The sequence below is a fragment of the Lampris incognitus genome, chromosome 1 (assembly GCF_029633865.1).
Source record: "Lampris incognitus isolate fLamInc1 chromosome 1, fLamInc1.hap2, whole genome shotgun sequence".
NCBI classification, from domain to species: domain Eukaryota; kingdom Metazoa; phylum Chordata; class Actinopteri; order Lampriformes; family Lampridae; genus Lampris; species Lampris incognitus.
Genome location: NC_079211.1, coordinates 51,241,933 through 51,263,628, shown reverse-complemented (window position 1 = coordinate 51,263,628; position 21,696 = coordinate 51,241,933). Strand labels below are relative to the sequence as shown.

At 47.7% G+C, this 21,696-nt stretch overlaps 1 protein-coding gene across 1 annotated transcript; it reads left to right on the top strand.

The window, feature by feature from the left end:
• Window positions 1-173: 173 nt before the first annotated feature.
• Window positions 174-21,232, top strand: si:ch211-107m4.1 (heterogeneous nuclear ribonucleoprotein U-like protein 2). Its single transcript, XM_056277879.1, has 11 exons — window positions 174-1,366; window positions 3,216-3,292; window positions 3,447-3,689; window positions 3,874-3,986; window positions 5,056-5,322; window positions 13,395-13,517; window positions 13,675-13,776; window positions 18,048-18,216; window positions 19,298-19,525; window positions 19,620-19,672; window positions 19,809-21,232. The coding sequence occupies exons 1-11, from the start codon at window positions 174-176 to the stop codon at window positions 19,881-19,883; spliced, it is 2,643 nt and encodes an 880-aa protein (XP_056133854.1). The 3' UTR covers window positions 19,884-21,232.
• Window positions 21,233-21,696: the final 464 nt, after the last annotated feature.

Here is a 21,696-nt window from a genome sequence, read left to right as displayed (position 1 = left end):
CGTCTAATACAGCGAACATTATTCTAGCAGAATAACGCAAACTAACCAATCACAATCAAGAGCTCCATATTGAATTTGTTTTTTTAAGTTTTGGCTGCGCTCCTCAAACTTTCGCTCAACGTGTTTTGCGCGGTACTCATTTCCTGCTGAACAACGGCTGGGAAACAACAAACATGAGGTTAACGGAACTCAAAAAATATAAAGTTGCGGAGCTCCGAGCCCGACTCCGGGAGCTCGGACTGGACACGAAGGGACTCAAAGCGGAGCTTGTCGAGCGGCTGTGGACGGCGTGGGAAGAGACGCAAGACCAAGAGCGACGAGCTGCCTCCTGCGACGGAGACGTGTCCATACCCCAAAATGACCGCCCGCCGCCGACACCGCCGACGGTCCAAGTCTCGTCTGTTCTCCAGCAGGTCACGTCGTCCGCGTCTCCACCGGGGACAGTGGGCCGACCTCCCCCGGCCAGGGAGTACACAGACAGCGCCACCCAAACCGACCCAGATGCCGGTGCCGTTACTGAGGTGTCGGCACAACATGGGGATGCTGGTACCGTTACTGGGGTGTCGGCGCAACATGGGGATGCTGGTACCGATACTGAGGTGTCGGCGCAACATGGGGGTGCTGGTACCGATACTGAGTTGTCTGCACAACATGGGGATGCTGGTACCGATACTGAGGTGTCGGCGCAACATGGGGATTCTGGTACCGATACTGAGGTGTCGGCGCAACATGGGGGTGCTGGTACCGATACTGAGGTGTCGACAGAACATGGGGATGCCGGTACCGATACTGAGGTGTCGGCACAACATGGGGATTCTGGTACCGATACTGAGTTGTCGGCGCAACATGGGGATGCTGGTACCGTTACTGAGGTGTCGGCGCAACATGGGGAGGCTGGTACCGTTACTGGGGCGTCGGCGCAACATGGGGATGCTGGTACCGATACTGAGGTGTCGGCGCAACACGGGGATGCTGGTACCGATACTGAGGTGTCGGCGCAACGTGGAGGTGGAAAACGTGTCGGACCGCCGGACGACGCTGACTCAGCAGCGGGATATCTGACGGACCGTGCGTACGGAACTTGCAGAGGACGGGAACCACACGTTGAACAAAAACCTGCCACCTGTACAGATACCGGTCGTGCCCCAGGGCTTCGAGACCGAAACGGTCCGGATCACCGCGGGACTCCGGAGGCGCCCCCCGTCCCCAGACAAGCTCCCCAGCGGGAAGAGCAGAAGTCTGCAGCGGGGCAGGGAAAGGAACCAGACACGGCGGAGGCGGGGGGCGGGACGTGTCCTCGGGAGAAAGTGATGTGCAGAGCTGGCAGGGCCTTCTACGAGTTTAAAGAGGAGATTCGCTATAAAAGGTTTCTATGACAACACTCGTTTCCAACCCAGTCCTCAGAGGTGACCCGTCCTGAACATAGAAGGCCCCTGCATATGGGGCCCTGCCTGCCTGCACGTATTCAAACAACAGGCACTGAACTGTCCCGGATCTGGCACACCTGAGTAATGAATAGGGTGTCTGCGGGTTTATATAAAGTCATAAAATGTCTTGTATTCAAATCTGAAGGCGTGCCGTTTTCTTGAATTTGGATTAGGACAAGTCGACGTGTAACTGTCGAATTGCCATGGCAACAACAAGTTAATAAAATAACAAAGTTAACTGTCAAGTTTGAATAAAACCGCTTGATCACCCTTTAAAAAGCCAAAGTCTACCGAAGGCTTTCCTCTACACTGCACTTACCCTGTTGGCGAAAATGTACCACAGAAAGTATGTGTAACGCATTAAGTTGACCCCGCTCAACAAATCGTGGCCTCCTTCTGGCCTCACACTTTTCAAAAGAAACATCCTAGAATTGCACTCCTTGTGCCATGTGTCGACCGATACCTTCATGATTTGTCCTAAAATGGTAACAGATGACTGCAAGCAATTGAGTAGGGGTCGACCGACACGGTGGCGCAGTGGTTGGCGCGGTTGCCTCACAGCAAGAAGGTCCTGGGTTCAAGCCCCGGGGTGGTCCAACCTTGGAGGGTCGTCCCGGGTTGTCCTCTGTGTGGAGTTTGCATGTTCTCCCCGTGTCTGTGTGGGTTTCCTCCGGGTGCTCCGGTTTCCTCCCACAGTCCAAAGCCATGTAGGTCAGGTGAATCGGCCGTACTAAATTGTCCCTAGGTGTGAATGTGTGTGCCCTGTGATGGCCTGGCGGCCTGTCCACGGTGTCTCCCCGCCTTCCGCCCAATGACTGCTGGGATAGGCTCCAGCATCCCCGCCACCCTGAGCAGGATAAGCGGTTTTTTAATGGATGGAACTCATACCTGCGGACACATTGATTAAGAGCTCTAATATGATCAGTGGAGTAAGCCCAAGTCTGCCCCTGTAGTTACCCCGGAGGTAACCGGAGCACTTGTTTGGGAAACACTACCATGTAAGATCAAAAGTGGATTGAGCCATTGTATGCCACAGCTTCCGTTTACCAAATCCCATAAGTCTACCATTGAAAACTGCCTCACGTTTTGTTGAAGCCAGCCCCGTTTGTGACCCCCATCTTTTCATAACCTGTCAGTCTGAGACAGGGTCACATAAACTTACCATAGATGGCCATGAGGAATAAATCAAAAGGGTGTTTTTTAACCTGTTTTTTGCTACTTTAATTTGTCATTGTGTTCTTACAATGGATTTTTTTCTGCATTTAACTCGTCCTATTGTATAGGAGCAGTGGGCAGCTGCAGTGCCCGGGGACCAACTCCAGTTCTTCTTTCTATTGCCTTGCTCAGGGGCACAGGCAGGAGTATTAACCCTAACATGCATGTCTTTCTGATGGTGGGAGGAAACCCACGCAGACACGGGGGAGAACATGCAAAAACTCCCCACAGAAAGGACCTGGGATGGCCTGAGGTTCGAACCCAGGACCTTCTTGCTGCAAGGCAATGGTGCTAACCACTGGGCCACTGGTTTTCAATCTGCTGTTGCATCTTTGAGGGTATACCCATGTTTCCAAAGGTCTCCGCAGTCCTACCGGTGGGGTAAAATGTTTAGCAGGGGTGAAACAAATGTTTATATCCCATATTTCGAGGGCCTGTGCTGTTGATTTGGAGTTCAGACTGCACAGTCCGCTGCAGTTCTTCACCAAAAAAATTATCTTTTGATTTATTCCTCATGTGCCTCTCGAAATGTGAATAACCTACTGCCTCCCTCCCCTTCTTCTCTTCATCCAGGGCCAGATCACCACTGCCTGTACAGGAGAGTGAGGAGGTAGAGGAGGAAGTAAGGGAGGGAGTCAGACTTGATCACCGTGAGTTCACTGAGCGAGGCTCATCTTCTCTCACCACTTTTTGATCAGCGTTAAAATGATTCCACATTGTCCGACTGAATAAAAATACATTTTAAATGTTTTAGATGTGTCTATTCCTTTTAAATTCCTGTCTTTTTTCTTGCTGCTTCTGAAGGTTTCTCTGACCTCCACTTTGAGGTGAGCCCTGATGGCTCCTGCGGCTGGCCGCGCTTTTGGGCGCGGTTCCCCCTGCTGTGGTCAGGATGCAGACTGACCCATGGCGTCCGGCATGGCAGTGTGGGGTTTGAGGTGAGGCTGGACAGGAAACTGCCCCCCGCAGAACTCGGAGGACCCGCGGGCTCGGAGTCCTATGGCCTGCGAGTGGGCTGGTCGGTGGCTGATAGCTCTCTCCTGCTGGGTAAGGACTGGGAACCATAGAGGACTGGATTTCAGTGCCGTCACATATTTTACGTTATTATATTTGCTCATTTGTGTACAAAATGTGCAAATGCAATAAATGGTTTGCTAATTTCTCCACCTCCTTGTTATTTCTTGTGATTTAATCGTTCCTTATTTCTTCCCACCGGCTCTTTCTGTCTCAGGTGAAGAGGACTTGTCTTACGCTTACGATGGGCGAGGCAAAAAGGTTTCAGGTGGAAAGGAGGAGGACTTCGGAGAGCCTTTGGTAGAGAGCGATATAATTGGCTGTTATGTGGTGAGTGACACTTCTCTGTCCCTCTATCACATGTGCTCTTCTCTGAACATCTGTCAGGACTTCAGATATTTCACTATAGTCGGGTGATATGAAACAGTGTATGGCAAAAAGTATTTTTTCAAGTTTATTTGTCATTAGCACGGTCGCCTCACAGCAAGAAGGCCCTGGGTTCGAGCCCCGGGGTAGTCCAACCTTAGGGGTTGTCCCGGGTCGTCCTCTGTGTGGAGTTTGCATGTTCTCCCCGTGTCTACCTGGGTTTCCTCCGGGTACTTCGGTTTCCTCCCACAGTCCAAAGACATGTAGGTCAGGTGAATCGGCCGTACTAAATTGTCCCTAGGTGTGAATGTGTGTGTGAGAGTCGGCCATCACCCTGTGACGGCCTGGCGGCCTGTCCAGGGTGTCTCCCCGCCCGCCGCCCAATGACTGCTGGGATAGGCTCCAGCATCCCCGCGACCCTGAGTAAGGATAAGCAGTTTGGATAATGGATGGATATGAACGCAAGTTTACACTTCTTCTCGTAATTAAGTGCTTGTTTTGCTGGCTCGGCACAAGTGGGAAATAGAAGTACTGATAAGAGTACTTGGAAATCAAAGTACAAGAAGAGGGATATGTACAAAAAGTAAAAATATACACAAAAAATAGTCAATGGATGTAATTTGCTGAACAGTGTGCTGGAGCAGTGGATGTCTGTACAACAGTAAGGTGACAAATGTAACGATATGGTAAACAGTAAATGTGCATTCAGGAACGGCAGCCATGATGATCAGGTACTGTAACATTAAAAGTGAAAATAGCAGATGACGCAGTGGGTGAGAGCTACCATATTGAAACAGTAAAATTTAAACCAGTATACAGTAAACTTGTGCAAATAGTGATGACTTTAAGAGCCTTACGGCTTGGGGGTAGAGGCTGTCTCAAAACCTGTTGGTCTGAGACTTGATGCGCCGGTACTTCTTGCCAGACGGAAGTAGGAGTGGTGGCTTTAGAAGTGAGTTTCCTTTACTTTCACTATGTAATTGCACGTATGTAATGTTTATGAATATTAATGTTTATGCGTGCATGCTTGCAGGTCTTTTCCAACAGTGGCGCTGCTGAGGTATCCTTTCACAGGAACGGCCGTTCCATGGGGACGGCATTTCGCCCGAGTGCCTCAGTGCTTCAGGGATGTGCTCTGTACCCCCATGTTCTCTGCAAGAGCTGCTCTGTCAGATTCCACCTGTACCCTACTGACCCTCCCTGGTACCCCAGCCCTCCAGCGTTCACTCCTCTTGCAGCCCTGCCAGCTGGGGATAGGCTGCGTGCCCCGCCAGCCCCCTTCTCCAAGAGACAGTGTGAGGTAGGAGTCCCTGGTACCCCAGCCCTCCAGCATTCACTCCTCTTGCAGCCCTGCTGGCTGGGGACAGGCTGCATGCCCCGCCAGCCCCCTCTCCTCCAAGAGACAGTGTGAGGTAGGAGAGGGGGGAGTTATGGAGCGGCATTCTTGTACGATGGGTGGCGAGTAATGCTAATTGTGGCGATTGTAGGGTTTCTATCTGGCATTTTCCAGGGAGGACACATGGTAATGATGGAAACACACAGACAGTAATGTAGGCTTGGCACGATTGGCCAGTCCAGTGCTTCAGTCTCATTGCACAACAGTAAAAAGGGGTGAATGACATTCTGAATTGTGGCTTTAATAATAATAATAATAATAATAAATAAATCTTATATAGCGCTTTTCTCATACTCATAGTCGCTTTACAATAAACGGGGTGAAACAAGACGACAGATAAACAACACAGACATACAGGAGTGGATGGGAGGGGGGCTACGAGAGGGAGAAGCGGCAGCCACCCACGATGCCAGCAGTACTCTCCGACTTTGACAGATACAAAAGGGAAAGAAAAACAAACATCATAAATCATAGATGAAGTCTGAAGAGGTGAATCCCGACCAATGACCTGAATGTCATTCAGGTCAAGCTTTAGGCACTCTGGAGAATCTATCCACCACCTAAAATTGTCACACTGACTTCTCTACCATGTTTAATGCACCCGTTTTGGTCAAACGGGCAGTAGCTGGTAAATTAGAATACTCCAAGCACTTCTTTTTTCATCTCGGGGAAGGCTGAAGGGGTGCAATACTCGCTCTAGCATACAGAAAATAGATTAAAAGCAGGACATTTTTGGCCCCGTCCTGGGACAGCACCAAGTGTTGAAGAGATGAGCTTACACCGCAATATGGTTTACACCCGTCTGATTATCTGTGAATGTTCTCATTCATTCAGGTCATAGTTATCCAAAGGAATTGAATCAAGTGCAACTGGACTTGGTTATATATCTGTGAAGACGTTTCGCCTCTCATCCAATAGTCCATGGGCCAGAGCCCAAAATTTCCTATTTCGGTACACTCAAGGTGGCAAAACTTACTTATAATTTTTGAAAGGATCCATGTCTGTAGATGATATTTTGGTATGATAACCATTCCTGAGTGGCAGCTGTATCACAGTTATCAGCCATGAAGTTAACCACCCGCTAAACTAAATTGCATTTTAGACGCTGGTGCATATCCTGGTTTAGCCTCATGGTCAGGACATTTTTCAATGTTCTATAATATTGTCTTTGGTATCATTTTAAAGGGGACCTTCTTAGCTTTCATTCAAGCCCTGTTGTGGATATTTCTCACAAATATAGAGGTCACTTGAGCTCTTCAACCCGTCAATAACACACATCTTTCTGCAATGTTCGTCTAAACTATATACTTTCTTTTAGCCCTGTGGCATCTAGGAATATCAGGGACACAAAACACAAAAACTGGAATACTCACAGGACTGTAAAGATTCAGGAAATGTATAATATACCCATACTATTTCATTGTGTGAGGTGATTGTGAACCTTAAATTAGAAGGGCATTATTACTAAGAAACTAACTAGACCAAAGCCAGTTAGTCCATGGGTCAGATCAGATATCGATATCACCCAAGGTGACACAACTTCACAGGTGCCATTTTATTTGGTACACTAACAGAAGTAAAATAATACATGATAACCTTTCCAAATGAGCAGCTATTTCATTTTTCTTTCAGGAAACCTGTTTCTGTGCCTCTCACGATTGTGTATTTGCCCAGATTTTTACAAATATAGCATTTCAACACCCCTGGTACTGATTAGCCTAGCTTAAACTCTGGGACAGTTCTTAGTTGGCCAACAACCAAGGATAACCAGTACTGTGTACTTCCATTCATTGTGCTAAGCTAGGCTAACGTGCAGCCAGATAGCTTTCTACTAAACACATATAGAGGAAACTGGTATCTATCTTCTTGTCTCACTCTGGAGAAGATTGTAAGCTAATTTCCCATAATGTTAGCATGTTCTTTTAATGTATATGTTAATATGATTAGTTAAAGTGGCTACGCGGAACTTTCATCTTGTGTTGATTTTAGCGGCCTCATGTGGACAAAATACAGCTGTTGCATAGCAACTAGGTAATGTATCTATTTGTGGCTATGTAAGATAAATAATGGTAATATGACGCTGGTGAAGCAAAGTAAACTTTGTTTTAGTAGTGTTCATACACCTAAGTTACATGTATTTGTTTGTATGTGGCAGGTGAAAACTGACTGAATATGGCCACTGGTGAACAAGCAAGTTTTTACCCAATACCAAAGCGCCCACGGGTGGAGTGCATTATCCACTGTTCTGATGATACAGATAAGCTGGTTTCACTACAAAGTGTCGACTCATGGAGAACTCTGCTCAGGGCAGCTCAGATACGAAATCATGCACCAGTTTTGAAACTGGCAAAAGACATTCCTGAGGGACAGATTCCAGCAATCTACTACCACAGAAAGTGTTGCAGTATCTTCACTATGAAGCAAATTCTTGATGGCCTCCTTGCAAAAGAAAAGAAAAGTTGTGTCTCTGCTGAAGAGAAACAATCTAAGAGAGTAGCTCGACATGCTCCAAGTACATCTAGGACTTATGATGCAGAGTGCATATTTTGTCAGAAAAACAGCAAGTATTCCAAGAGACAGAATACGAGAGAAGTACTGGTGCAGTGTCGAGAACTGCGAGCTGATGCAAAGATCAGGAGTGCAGCCACAAAGAAAAGGGACAGCAGAATCCTTGCCATTGTGAGTAGAGACCTTGTAGCAGCTGAAGGGCACTACCACAGGTCATGCTATAGACTTTACACCAAAGAAGAGGTTTCCAAAGGAGAGGTTGCCAGCAATGAAGATGATGATGCTGCAGCCCAGTATGAAGCTGCTGTGAATAAGGCATACAATGAGCTGTTCCTCTTCATCAGGATGGAGCTTTTTGGCAATCCTCAAGTGATGACAATGACTGATCTCTCTTCTAGACTGGTAGCTTCAATGAACTCCCAAGGCATTGCCCAAGTCAAGGAATCAACCAAGAAGCACATAAGGCGAAACCTTGAGGGTGAGTTTGCTGGAGCCTTGCAGATATTCCCTGATGAGAAAGGAAAATTCCTCCTCTATCCCGATAACTTGTCCATGAGGGAACTTGCCAAAGAAAATCAGTCTCTCAAAAGGGAGCTGCAGACCCTGAAAAGTGTCAGTGCACAAGATGTTATAGCCAAAGCAGCCATCAAATTGAGAGCAGACATTAAAAGTCAAGATGTTCCTCAAAGCTGGCCCGCCTAAAGTCAAACCAGAAGCAGAATGTCCTACCATTCCAGAGTCGCTCATTATCTTCCTGTACTCTCTACTCACAGGCTCAAATGATCCTGATCATGCATCCCAGAGAGTGCAGTGCCTTCTGCAGTCATTTGGCCATGACATAGTATATGCAGTGACATGTGGAAATACCAAGCCTTCCAAGCACATTGTTCTGCCATTCAGTGTCAAATCGTTGACAGGAAATGTAGAGTTGATAAACATCCTCAACCGACTTGGTCACAGTGTGTCCTATTCACAGATGGAAGAGATCAACACTGCCCTGTGTCTCCAGAAACTCTCATCATCAGGGAGTGGCATTGCCCTTCCAGCTAACATCCATCCTGGCATATTCACAACTTTAGCCTGGGACAATATCGACCGTCTTGAAGAAACTGTCAGTGGTGAGGGAACATCTCACAGAGTCAATGGGATTGCTGTGCAAGCAAAGCCAGTCAACCCACTTCCTGTCCAACCCATGCCCACTGTTCCCAAAACAAAGAAGAGAAGCATTGATGGACCCCCACCAATGTTACCAACTTACAATGCTGGACAACGGGTAGGGTCACCACAAAGCAAAAATTCAGATGCCGATACTGCAGCCAATACTAAGCTTGCCAGAGAGAAAAACCTTCTTTGGGTCCTAGCACGCATGTCACAACAAGAAGAACAGTCAGTCAGCAGCTGGACAGGCTTCAACATCCTGACTCGAGGAGAGATGACGGTCATCCCCGACAATATAGGCTATCTGCCTACCATCAATGCTCCAGCGACACAAATGTCTACTGTCAACGAGGTGCTTAACCAGTCACTGAGCATCATGCAGTGCTTAGGCCTGAGGAAGATTGTCTGTGTCTTTGACCAAGCCCTGTATGCGAAGGCTGTCGAGATCACATGGAAACACCATGACAAGTTCCATGATATCATCGTTAGGCTTGGGGTATTCCACACCATCTGCACACTGCTGGCAATAATAGGAAAGCGTTTCCAAGATGCTGGACTCAAAGACCTCTGCATTGAGTCTGGCATGATTGCAGAAGGCTCAATTGCTGGTGTTATGGATGGCCGCAAGTACAACAGGGCAGTGCGACTACACAAGCTCCTGTATGAGGCTCTCATGCGACTGACCTTGAATGGTTTCCTGTCCTGGTTGGAAGAAACTCACAGGAATGACATGGTTCACCTGAATGAGACACTGAAGACCATTGACAGCCTTGGGAAAGAAGTCTCACAACATGCTTTGAAGGAGGTCCTCGAGAACAGCTCTTGTACACGCATCATGGATCTATTTGAAGTCTACCGTGAGTTCCTTAGAGGTGGAAACGGCAGCCTCTCGAACTTCTGGATGTCCTATTTGGACATGGTTGAAATCTTGTTGGGGCTCATCCGAGCATCCAGAGAGGGAGACTGGATGCTACACTTGGCTAGCATTCGAGCAATGATCCCATGGTGCTTTGCTTATGACAGGATGAATTATGCACGCTACCTCCCCTACTACTACGCCCAGATGTCTGAGCTGCCCATCACACACCCAGATGTGTACACAGAATTCATGGAAGGAGGCTTCTCAGTCCAACTGGGCTCCACCAATCCCTTTGGCCGAATCCCTGTTGACCAAGCTATAAAAGAAACGGTGAACAAAGACACCCAAACAGCTGGAGGGACAAAGGGATTCAGCTTGAAGCCAGGAGCTGTGACCAAATATTATCTCACAGCTGAGTATAGAAGCATGTACCTCAGACAGCTGAGAGACCTGACAGGTCAAGGCAGGTGCAAATGGTCTCATCCAGATCTACAGAGTCCAAGGATCAAGAGAGATGAAGCAGATGTCCAGTCTCTCATGGACCTTATGGAGAATAACTTGCTCAATCCTATGTCCCCTGATGAGATTGATTTGGTTAGCCTCTCCACTGGCAACATGGCTCCACCTGATGTGACCATAGATCTCTTGAGAGCTCTTGAGAAAGGAGAAGAGGCCTACCAAGCATTCCAGCAAACAAGGTTAGATGCAGACCCACCACCTGTGAAATTCCATGACAAGATGACCAAGCAAAGTCTGAAAACATTCTCCAATGTCAGCACAAAACAAGCTCATGGAAAGAAAGCACAGGATGTGGTTCTGAAGGCAGATAGAAACCTTTTCAGTCACATGATCCTGGTGGCTGAAAGCAGAAAGGTGAATCTGAAGGATGTCCTTGCCTACCCATTGGGCCCACTACCATGGGCACTGGCAAATGCTGATGGGTCCTTACGAAAAACAAACAAGGCTGCACTTGCCAGAGAGCTTGAAAAGAATGTATCTCCTGCAGAAGACATCCCAATCCCATCTACTTCCATCATTGATGGGATGAGCCTGGTCCAAAAAATGAATGGCAACAACAAAACCTTTGCACAGGTGGCAGAGTCAGCCTTGACCCAGGTCCTCCATGAGGGAGCACAGAGTGGGAGGATTGATGTTGTTTTTGATGTCTATCACCAGACTTCGATCAAAGATGCTGAACGACTGAACCGGGGTGGAGACATCACTCTCCAGTACAAGAATCTTGCAGGGGGACACCACGTCCAGCAGTGGAGAAAATTTCTGTGCAGTTCCTCCAACAAGACCAGTCTCATCAAGTTTCTGGTGGAAGAGTGGAAACTCCCACGATACAGAGCTATGCTGCATGGCAAGGTGTTGTACATGACCTGTGAGGAAACCTGCTACAAGTTGACAGAAGATGGGTGTGAGTAAGCAGCAGAACTGCACTCCACACATGAAGAAGCTGACACCCGTCTGCTCCTGCATGCATTGCATGCAGCAAATGCGGGCTCAAAGTCAGTTATCATCACAGCTGAGGACACTGATGTCATGGTGCTTTGTCTTGGCTTCCAGAAGGGCATCACCTGTCCCATCTACCAGAAGTGTGGGACTCAGAACCGCACACGGTTTGTCGACATCACCAAACTGGCAAGTTCACTTGGAGACAGCATCTGTGACAACCTAATTGGCTTACATGCCTTCACAGGCTGCGACACTGTCAGTGCATTCGCTGGTCGAGGGAAGCTGAATGCCCTGAAGATAGTGAGAAAGCACACTTCCTGCCAAGAGACTTTTAGTCAACTGGGACAGACATGGAATGTGAGTGATGAGCTGTTCCAGAAAATTGAGCAGTTCACCTGTCGGATGTATGTTGCTAATAGCAGCACTGCTGAGGTGAACAAACTGCGTTACCAGCTCTTCTGCACCAAAAGGGGAGAGGTTGAGTCCAGCCAGCTGCCACCATGTAGAGACTGTCTCTTTATGCATGTTCAACGAGCCAACTATCAGGCAGCAATATGGAAGTGCTGTCTGCAGGCTAACCCTGTGGTGCCAAGCCCTACTGAGTATGGATGGACAGACGATGAAGGTAAGCTGGCCATTTACTGGATGCGCTCCCCACCTGCACCAGATGTGGTCTTGGAAATGCTAACATGCAAGTGTGTGCATTCATGCAAAATGCCAAGCTGCATGTGCCTGTCAAATGGACTTCCATGCACAGACATGTGCAGGTTACAGACCTGCAGTAACCAAAAACAGCAGGATGGTCCAGAACTGGACTTTGAACTTGGGGAGTCAGATGATGAGAGAAACGAGCAGTTTGATGAATGACAGTGTGATGATTCTGATGGTATTACTGTGGTAGTAGTCTATTGATGCACAGGATGTTGATTCTGGACTTGGTTACCCAGAGCTTGATAACAATATTGTAACCATATTCACATATACCCATTACCCTACCCATTACCATTACATATACCCACTAATGATATGGGATTACATGTATCATTGACTAAGTATATGTAAATGTCAATGTTGTTTAAAATATTAAAATAGTTCATTACCTCACTATGGTATTCCTTTTTATCATGTATTTTGATTGTGTATTTAAATAAATGTATAGAGACCAGTTTGTGACCTAACTGGCTTTGGTCTAGTTCTCATTTAAGGCTCACAATCACCTCACACAATGAAATAGTATGGGTATATTATACATTTCTTGAATCTTTACAGTCCTGTGAGTATTCCAGTTTTTGTGTTTTGTGTCCCTGATATTCCTAGATGCCACAGGGCTAAAAGAAAGTATATAGTTTAGGCGAAAATTGCAGAAAGATGTGTGTTATTGACGGGTTGAAGAGCTCAAGTGACCTCTATATTTGTGAGAAATATCCACAACAGGGCTTGAATGAAAGCTAAGAAGGTCCCCTTTAAAATGATACCAAAGACAATATTATAGAACATTGAAGAATGTCCTGACCATGAGGCTAAACCAGGATATGAACCAGCATCTAAAATGCAATTTAGTTTAGCGGGTGGTTAACTTCATGAGCTGATAACTGTGATACAGCTGCCACTCAGGAATGGTTATCATACCAAAATATCATCTACAGACATGGATCCTTTCAAAAATTATAAGTAAGTTTTGCCACCTTGAGTGTACCGAAATATCTTCTGGCCCATGGACTACAAGAGGCACGAACTGATGAAGCCTCTTGGATGAGAGGCGAAACGTCTTCACGGATATATAACCAAGTCCAGTTGCACTTAATTCAACTCCTTAGGACCCGTCTGATTAAAACACGGCTTACAGAAATGACCTGTTATTTTTCAGAAGTACAAAAGAATTTGGCTGAATAGTCGGACTAAAACTCAGCTTGCAACAATTTTTTATTTTACTATATTTAGTAGTTTTCATTTTGAACTCATCTCCTCCTACTTGCTCTCCCTCTCTCGACAGGTGGTGATGATGGTGGGTCTCCCTGGTTCTGGGAAGAGCCATTGGGCCAGGGCTTACATGCAGCAGCATCCAGAGAAGCACTTCAAGCTCTTGGGCACTGAGGCGCTGCTCGCCTGCATGATTGTCAGTTATACTTCCAGTCTGTTCATTTTCTAATATGATTATGCGTAAATTTGTCACTAAGGTGGTTTAAGTCAAATGTAATTGACCTGTGTGTGTGTGTGTGTGTGTGTGTGTGTGTGTGTGTGTGTGTGCGTGTGTGCGCGCGCGTGCGCTACAGAGTGGCGGCCCAAGGGACAGCCAACTACAGCAGGCATCTCAGTGTCTGACTGAATTGATCAAGATGGCCGCTAACACTACAGGCAACTACATCCTTGACCAGGTAGTGTGCCGCCAGTTTAACCAATAATACATTTGATATATGCAACTCCAGAAACATCAAGTAGGTATAACCCTGTGGTTAAATTATAGGCCTTAGATATATGACATTGCACTATTAGATAAGAGTTTGGCCTATGTTTGTTATTTTGTATACCTTTTGAATATGAATATATTATATTGTTGATATTGTTCTGCAAAACAGTTGTTTACCAATGTGAAATGCATTTACTTTTATTGTTGAAAACTTAACATTGTTGTGATTGGTTGGCTGTGGAGAGAATAACTTACCTTGAATGTGATTGGTTGAGAGGGCAGCGGGGAACGTCAGCGCGAGCAGACTGAACGGGGAGAGAAAGGAGGTCTCTCGTCCCTTGTGTGAGCCAAACGGAGCAGTTTGATGTCGAGTTGTTATATGCTATTTTGCGGTGAGAGAAATTTAATTGAAGTTTAGTGAACAGTGATGTGTGCGGGTGTCTGACCGAGACCCATCCTGGGAACTGTTTGTGTGGATTGTGGAGACAAACTGACTACTCGTCAGTCCCATATGTGTACCCAGCTACGTTACGGAGCGAGCTAGCCAGTCGGTGTTCGTTGCTAGCACAGCAAGACGCGCGAATGGACTGGATGCGGTAAGGGGCTCTCCCCCCAGTGAGTCGGGCCGTCTTCTAGTTTAGCGAAGTAATGTTATCAGTACAGTGTAGTGGTGGGTTCATGCGACCATCGAGGAACACAGAAGGAGTCGTCTGTTGCCGTGTTGGGCTGCCGAGGCGAGCGCACGGTTCGACCGTGAGATGGTGCTAACGGCTAACGGCTAACTAGCCAGTTAGCTAGGAGGGCTGCCGGCCTGACATTCGCTGCGGTGGGAAACGCGAGACGAAGAGGAGCATTCATTCTTTGTGAGTACAAGCTGGATGTGCGGGCTTCCAAGGGGAGCGAAGAGGGCTGTTTAGGGTCCCAACATACCCGATAAAGAAACAGGCCTGCAACTGGGGGTTGACTTTCTTTTATTTTATTGCCGGCTTAGTTATAGGGTTATTGAGCTGTATGCTAATGTGTTAGTCTGATTAATTTGTGTATATCTGAATGCAGACACTTGTTAGCCATTGAGGCTTATCACTTTCATTCATTCTAATAATTATTACTCATAATACATTTGTATATATAATTCTATGTACCTGTGTGAGTGTGGATTATTCATGTGTGTTTATTCCTGTGGTGTCTAGGCTATGGTAAGTGACATGTTGAGACAACCTTAAAGGGCTAGTCCACCATTTTAATATAAGTTACTCGGTGACACATTGAGGTGTCTAGACCATGTTAGATTGCCTTAAGGGGGTAGTCAACCTTTTTAGTTGGAGTTACCAGATGACACTGTAAGACATTTAGAGCCTTTAGAACATACTTTAAACACATAAAAAGCGAAGTTAACATACTTCAATAGTTTATTGGATACCGAGTTGTATAGAGAACTCAGGAGCGTTGTCCTTGACAGTTAAAAAGGATAGATAGCGCTACATTAATGGAGGCACCGCTGGGATCTTTTTATGTGTTTAGCTGTATGTAAGACCAGTACATTTAAGTCCAAGTCATTAAATTAGTCATTAGTCAGTTACCTGAGCCAAGAAATTAGAATTGAGTCTTTATTAGTAAGTTTACATAGAAATACAAGACAACAAACAAACATGGAGTTAGTTAGTGATCTAAAGAGCTGGTGCAGAGGTGAGGGCCTGCAAGAGGACCGTGCAGTAATGGTTCTAGCACCTGAAGATACCGAAACTGCCAAAGTTGAAGAAGCCATGGAAACCATCAAGTGTTTGGGAAGAGTACGAGTTAGAGGAAGGAGGTTCAGTACGAAGCTAAGGAAGCTGATGGTGCTGTGTGAGTGTCGAGAGAGCGTCAGGTCAGAGACCGTCCCCCCTGAAGTGCTACCTATCGAAGGACAAGAGGCGTGGCCCATCGTCATGGTAGGGGAGCCGGAAGCTACTGGATCTAAGAAGCGGATACTATCAAATCGCCATGAAGGAGGAAGACAAGGAGAAGACGGCGTTCATCTGCTCACTGGGGTTCTACCAATTCGAGAGAATGCCCCAGGGGATCACCGGAGCTCCAGCCACGTTCCAGCGGCTCATGGAGAAAGCCGTGGGTGACATGAATCTCCTGGAAGTGCTCGTCTACCTCGATGATTTGATAGTCTTCGGAAGGACCTTGGAGGAACATGAGGAGAGGCTCGTCAAAGTCCTCGACAGGCTGCAAGAGGCGGGGCTGAAGATCTCTCTGGACAAGTGTCAGTTTGGCCAGAGCAAAGTCAAGTACATCGGGCACATCGTATCTGCTAACGGTGTCGCCACTGATCCAGCCAAGATCGAAACAGTCACCACCTGGCCCCAGCCTACTGACCTGAAGACTCTGCGATCCTTCCTCGGCTTCTGCGGATACTACAGACGGTTCATCGCCAACTACTCCTCCATCGTCAGGCCCCTGACCGAGCTGAAAAAAAGGATACGCCCCAAAACAGCACGGAAAGAGAGCTGCGAAGGACTCCAAGAAAGTCTACCTGAAGGAGTCTGAACCCTTCGGAGAGCGATGGGACCTGGCCTGCACTGCAGCATTCCACCAGATCATCACTTGTCTCACCCACGCGCCCGTCTTGGCGTTTGCTGATCCCAACAAGCCCTATGTCCTTCATGTGGACGCCAGTCTAACGGGATTGGGAGCCGTCCTGTACCAGGAGTACCCAGAGGGGTTGAGGCTGGTGGCGTTTGCCAGCAGGAAGCTGTCCGCATCTGAGATGAACTATCCCATCCATCAACTGGAGTTCCTGTCCCTCAAATGGGCAGTGGTAAACAAGTTCCATGATTACCTCTACGGAGCCAGATTCACAGTACGAACTGATAACAATCCCCTCACGTACGTACTCACTACAGCCAAGCTCAACGCCACAGGGCATCGGTGGCTGGCCGATCTGTCTACCTATGAGTTCGACATCCGCTACCGACCTGGGAAAAGCAACATCGACGCCGACCTGCTGTCGAGGCAAGAGAGGGGTGAAGAGAGGCAAAGAGACTGGGAGACCATCTCACAAGCTGGAGTGCAGTCAATCTGTCAGCGAGTAAGCGTTCTGAGTTCCCCAAAGACATCTCCGAGATATGCTGAACAGCTAGGAGCTCGTCCTGAAAGTGTCCCTGAGCTCTACGCCTTCCCCACGCGCGTGGATGTGAGTGCGCTAGGACAGATGTCCAGGTCGAAGTTAACATACTTCAATAGTTTATTGGATACCGAGTTGTATAGAGAACTCAGGAGCGTTGTCCTTGACAGTTAAAAAGGATAGATAGCGCTACATAAGGACGTTATTATTTACTGATACCGTTTAGTGATACTACCTGCATAGTAAATAATTTGAAGAAACAGCTTTTCATATGAGAAGCTATTTTGTTTTGATTATCCTTAGTCATTTAAGGGCCCAGACACACCGAACCCACTAGTGGCGATGAAGGCCGACTGTTGCGTCGCCTGCCGTCAAGGCCAAAAAGTAGCACTTGAACACACCGTAAAGACGACAGTCAACAGCCCTGATTCGCTAGCTTAGCACTGATTCACTAAGCTGAACAGCCAATCAGAGTGATCTGTCTAACCGAGGGGCTCCGCCGATTCAACATGCTGAATCGGATGAAAACCTGCCTACAGGGGCCCAACTAGTGCTGGCGGTGCGGGACATACCACAAAAACTAGGGTCACAGATGCTCACCGACAGCCCGGCATCGGCCAAAGGCCAACCATCGGCCTGGTGTGTCAGGGCCCTAAGAACCTTGCATTGCTGTGTCCTGTCTTTCTTTTTTGGCCTTGTTTTACACCTTGTTTATCTGTACTGGCAGCTAAGGAGAGATTTCACTTACATTCATAGCAGAGTAAATATAGCTGGTGTTGGTGGTAACGATAACTAGAAGAACATCTACTTCATAGCAACTTATGGCACAATACTCCACCAATCTGCTGAATTGTTTCTTTTGCTGATTTTAGACAAATTATGGAGGACAGAAGGGGCCAAAACTATAATGCAATGGAATAATCATGCCATAATACATTGAAAATGCTGAAACAGATTTTATTTTCATAACCAATGCCTAATATGAATGTTATAATACCTGACAACACCTGCACATTTTAAACATATTTAGCTTCTGACTGGCCTGTGTAATCTCAGCACTTACAAAGTGCCTTGATGGTTTTCTTCTCTTAGCATCCCTGTCTTTCCACCAACCCTCTGTCTTGCAGACCAACGTGCTCTTCTCAGCCCGGAGCTTCAAACTGCAGCTGTTTCGGGGCTTCAGGCGGGTGGTGGTGGTGGTCTTTCCTTCTACGGAGGAGTGGAACAGGCGGCTGGCACAGCACCAGACACGGGATGAGGACCGGATCCCAGAGTCCGCTCTGCTCAGACTCCAAGGTCTGACACAGGGAGATATAGTAAAACATTTTACTTTCTAACAAAATTATGTGTTGGTGTTTCTATCAGCCTTTGAGGAGATCGAGTTATTTACCCAAATGGGTATTTCAAGTATTCATATGTGGAGGAGTGTGTCCGTTTTGGGAACCTCCAAATTGCATCTCTGCTCTTCGCAGATGATGTGGTTTTGTTGGCTTCATCAGAACGCGACCTCCAGCATGCACTGGGGCAGTTTGCAGCTGAGTGTGAAATGGCCGGAATGAGAGTAAGCACCTCCAAGTCTGAGGACATGGTTCTCTACCGGAAAATGGTGGATTGCTCCCTCTGGGTTGGGGATGAGTTGTTGCCTCAAGTGAAGGCGTTCAAGTAACTCGGGGTCTTGTTCACGAGTGAGGGAAGGATGGAGCGGGAGATTGACAGGCGGATTGGTGCAGCATCAGCAATAATACGGACGTTGTATTGGACTGTTGTGGTGAAGAGGGAGCTCAGCCGGAAGGCAAAGCTCTCAATTTACCAGTCAATCTTCGTTCCGACCCTCACCTATGGTCATGAGCTTTGGGTAGTGACCGAAAGGGTGAGATCGCGGATACAAGCGGCTGAAATGAGTTTCCTCCGTTGGGTGTCTGGGCTCAGCCTTAGAGATAGGATGAGGAGCTCGGACATCCAGAGGGAGCTCGGAGTAGAGCCGCTTCTCCTTCGCGTCGAAAGCAGCCAGTTGAGGTGGTTCGAGCATCTGATTAGGATGGCTCCTGGGTGCCTTCCTTTGGAGGTTTTCCGGGCACGTCCAACTGGGAGGAGACCCAGGGGTAGACCCAGAACTCGCTGGAGGGACAACATATCCAGTCTGGCCTGGGAACACCTTGGGATCCCCCAGGAGGAGCTGGAGGGCATTGCTGGGGAGAGGAACGTCTGGAGTGCCCTACTTGGCTTGCTGCCACCCCGACCCGACCCCGGAGAAGTGGCTGATGATGAATGAATGAATAAACATCCTTTCGGGGCTTCCCTAGCTTCTGTATTTTCCCTCCAATTCTTGATTTTTGTGATGCCTGTACATCATTGGTTGGTTCTCCCCTCTCCCCAGTGAGCTGCAGTCTTCCAGAGCAGCAGACGGAGCTGCTTGAGGAGTTGCATTATGTCGAGCTGCCCCAGGAGCAGGCTCAGGTACTCCTACAGGTGCACAGAGAGAAGGCTCGCAGTCTACTTCCCCCCATCCCAAAATATGAAAAGAAGAAACCCTACCTTCGAAAGAACAGATTAAAACCCTATGGCCCTCCCCCTTTTCATACAAGCCACACAACTGGAAGATCCGGCAAGTAGAGATTGATGATATCTGTTAAAATGTCAGTACTTTCCAAATCCATTTGTGGTACAAGAACTTAATGTTAATTTACTGTGGTTTGTAGGATGGACTGGCGTCAGATTCAACAAGCAATTGTGGGAACCCCAGCCAAGATATGTGAGTGTGATGTAATGCCGCAGAGAATAAATAAACCCATTATCCTACTCATGCTCCTCCGTTCAATGTAATTTCAATTTAACTTAATTCTTAAAGGATTCAGCATCATGTCATCATTGTCTCCTTTGAATTTCAGTGGAACTCTGGGTATCAAGATCAGGGATGCTACCACAACAGAGCGTTTGGCTACAGCGGTTACCAAGGCTACTGAGGAAGTTGCATGGAAAAATACAAAACAGAAGCCAGCATTTACCCAGGGTTTACATGTAGTTATAGTTTGGGATTTACTCAGCGAAAGCTTTTTTAATCGATGCCGTTCTTTTGGATCAACAGATTACACCACGCGTGGATAGTCCGTCGGGAACCGGGACATTTCCCAGTAGCCCGAGGGTCGTTTTGGCCTGTCGTGAACAGTCAACTTGACCAGCAGCAATATAGCAAGCAGGAGTCAGGAAATGAAACGAAATATCGTTTCCTCCAGCCCACAGCAGTGCAACACAAAGACAAACACATATCCAAAACCTACAAGAACACACATCCAAACTACAAAAACACATATATCCAAGTGAGCGAACGCCAGCCAGGATGACTGTCAGAGCTGCCATCTGCATGGGCTAGCAGTTAGCTTACCCTGTGCCACTTCCACGTCCTGTCAGACCGCTCACGGTGTTAACTCTTCGGGCGCAGCTCCAGGCAGGGCTGTGGTCCTTGGGCCCACCGGAGGCAGTAGACCAAGCTCCTCCAGCTGATCCAGCTCCAGCTCTCCCAGCCAGACACCTTCGACACCTCGCACTCCACACGACGACGCCAAAAAACACAGTCAACTGCAGGTGGGGCCGCCGCCAGACCGCCCAGTGTTATTGGAACTGCCGGTCTGCATGGGCTGCTAGCTTAGCCTGCCCCGCTTCCGCGTCCTGTCAGAGCGCGCTCGGTGTTTCCTCTTCGGGCAGGGCTGCGGTCCCCGGGCCCACAGGACGCAGCAGACCAAGCTCCACCGGCCGATCCAGCGCCAGCTCTCCTAGCAGTCAGACGAAGATACAAACCCAGATGTGGACAAAGACACTGCATGGACGGTACTGGGTGAGGCCGCCGCACACATTAAGCAGGAATGAGTTGATGGATCTCTAAGAACCTATGCATCAGGCGCGAGTCTCACTCTTGCCGGGGTGTCCCTGGCGCGAGGGTGTGCGCGCCAAAAACGACATCGAGTCTCTCGGTGACGCACACTGCAACCATCTACCTGCTTCTGTACCGATAACATTTTAGATAAGTCACCCAGTGAAATGGAGAGAGGGAAAGTAAAGGTGGAGCAGAGGAGGAGAGAATAAAAAGGCCCTTGCAGCTAAATGCCACAAAATAAGTGACATGTTCATTAGTAAGGAACCAGGTCAGTCAAAAACACTTGCTAACACACACACCCACATGCACACACTTGATGTGCGTCATGCGTGAATGTAAACAATCATTTGAACATTTGAGCTAACTGCGTATCTCATCCCATTTTTAAAAAGTGTAGGCTAATTGTTTTGTGTCTATAACTTTGTACATGTGTATGCACTATGATAGGTGTAAGCTGCAGGTGACTACCCAGTATTCAGATAGGTTACTTGTTGGTCAGTCCCAAATTTTTGTATTTTGTATTCTGGACAGTTTTCCTCCCAGATGAACACAGTGGCCAAATTTATAACTTGTCTGGTACCTGTTCCATCAACAAACAGGGTTAGCCTACGAAATTAGCGGTCTGGTGGTTTGCGTGAACAGGGTGGCCTGGGATGGAGTCAAGTTCCTGGCCTGAATTATTGTTTCAGTCTGCCCCTGGATAACACCCTGTCTTACCCCCTTTTTTTCTCCCCAATTTTATCCGGCTAATTACCCCACTCTTCTGAGCCGTCCCGGTCGCTGCTCCACCCCCTCTGCTGAGCTGGGGAGGGCTGCAGACTACCACATGCCTCCTCCCATACATGTGGAGTCACCAGCCGCTTCTTTTCCCCTGACAGTGAGGAGTTTCACCAGGGGGACGTAGT

Coding starts and splice junctions, on each gene's coding strand:
- si:ch211-107m4.1 (XM_056277879.1), top strand. CDS start 174: ATGAGGTTAACGGAACTCAAAAAATATAAAGTTGCGGAGCTCCGAGCC. Junction 3,987..5,055: donor ATATAATTGGCTGTTATGTG/GTGAGTGACACT, acceptor GCATGCTTGCAG/GTCTTTTCCAACAGTGGCGC. Junction 19,673..19,808: donor GGGAACCCCAGCCAAGATAT/GTGAGTGTGATG, acceptor TTTGAATTTCAG/TGGAACTCTGGGTATCAAGA.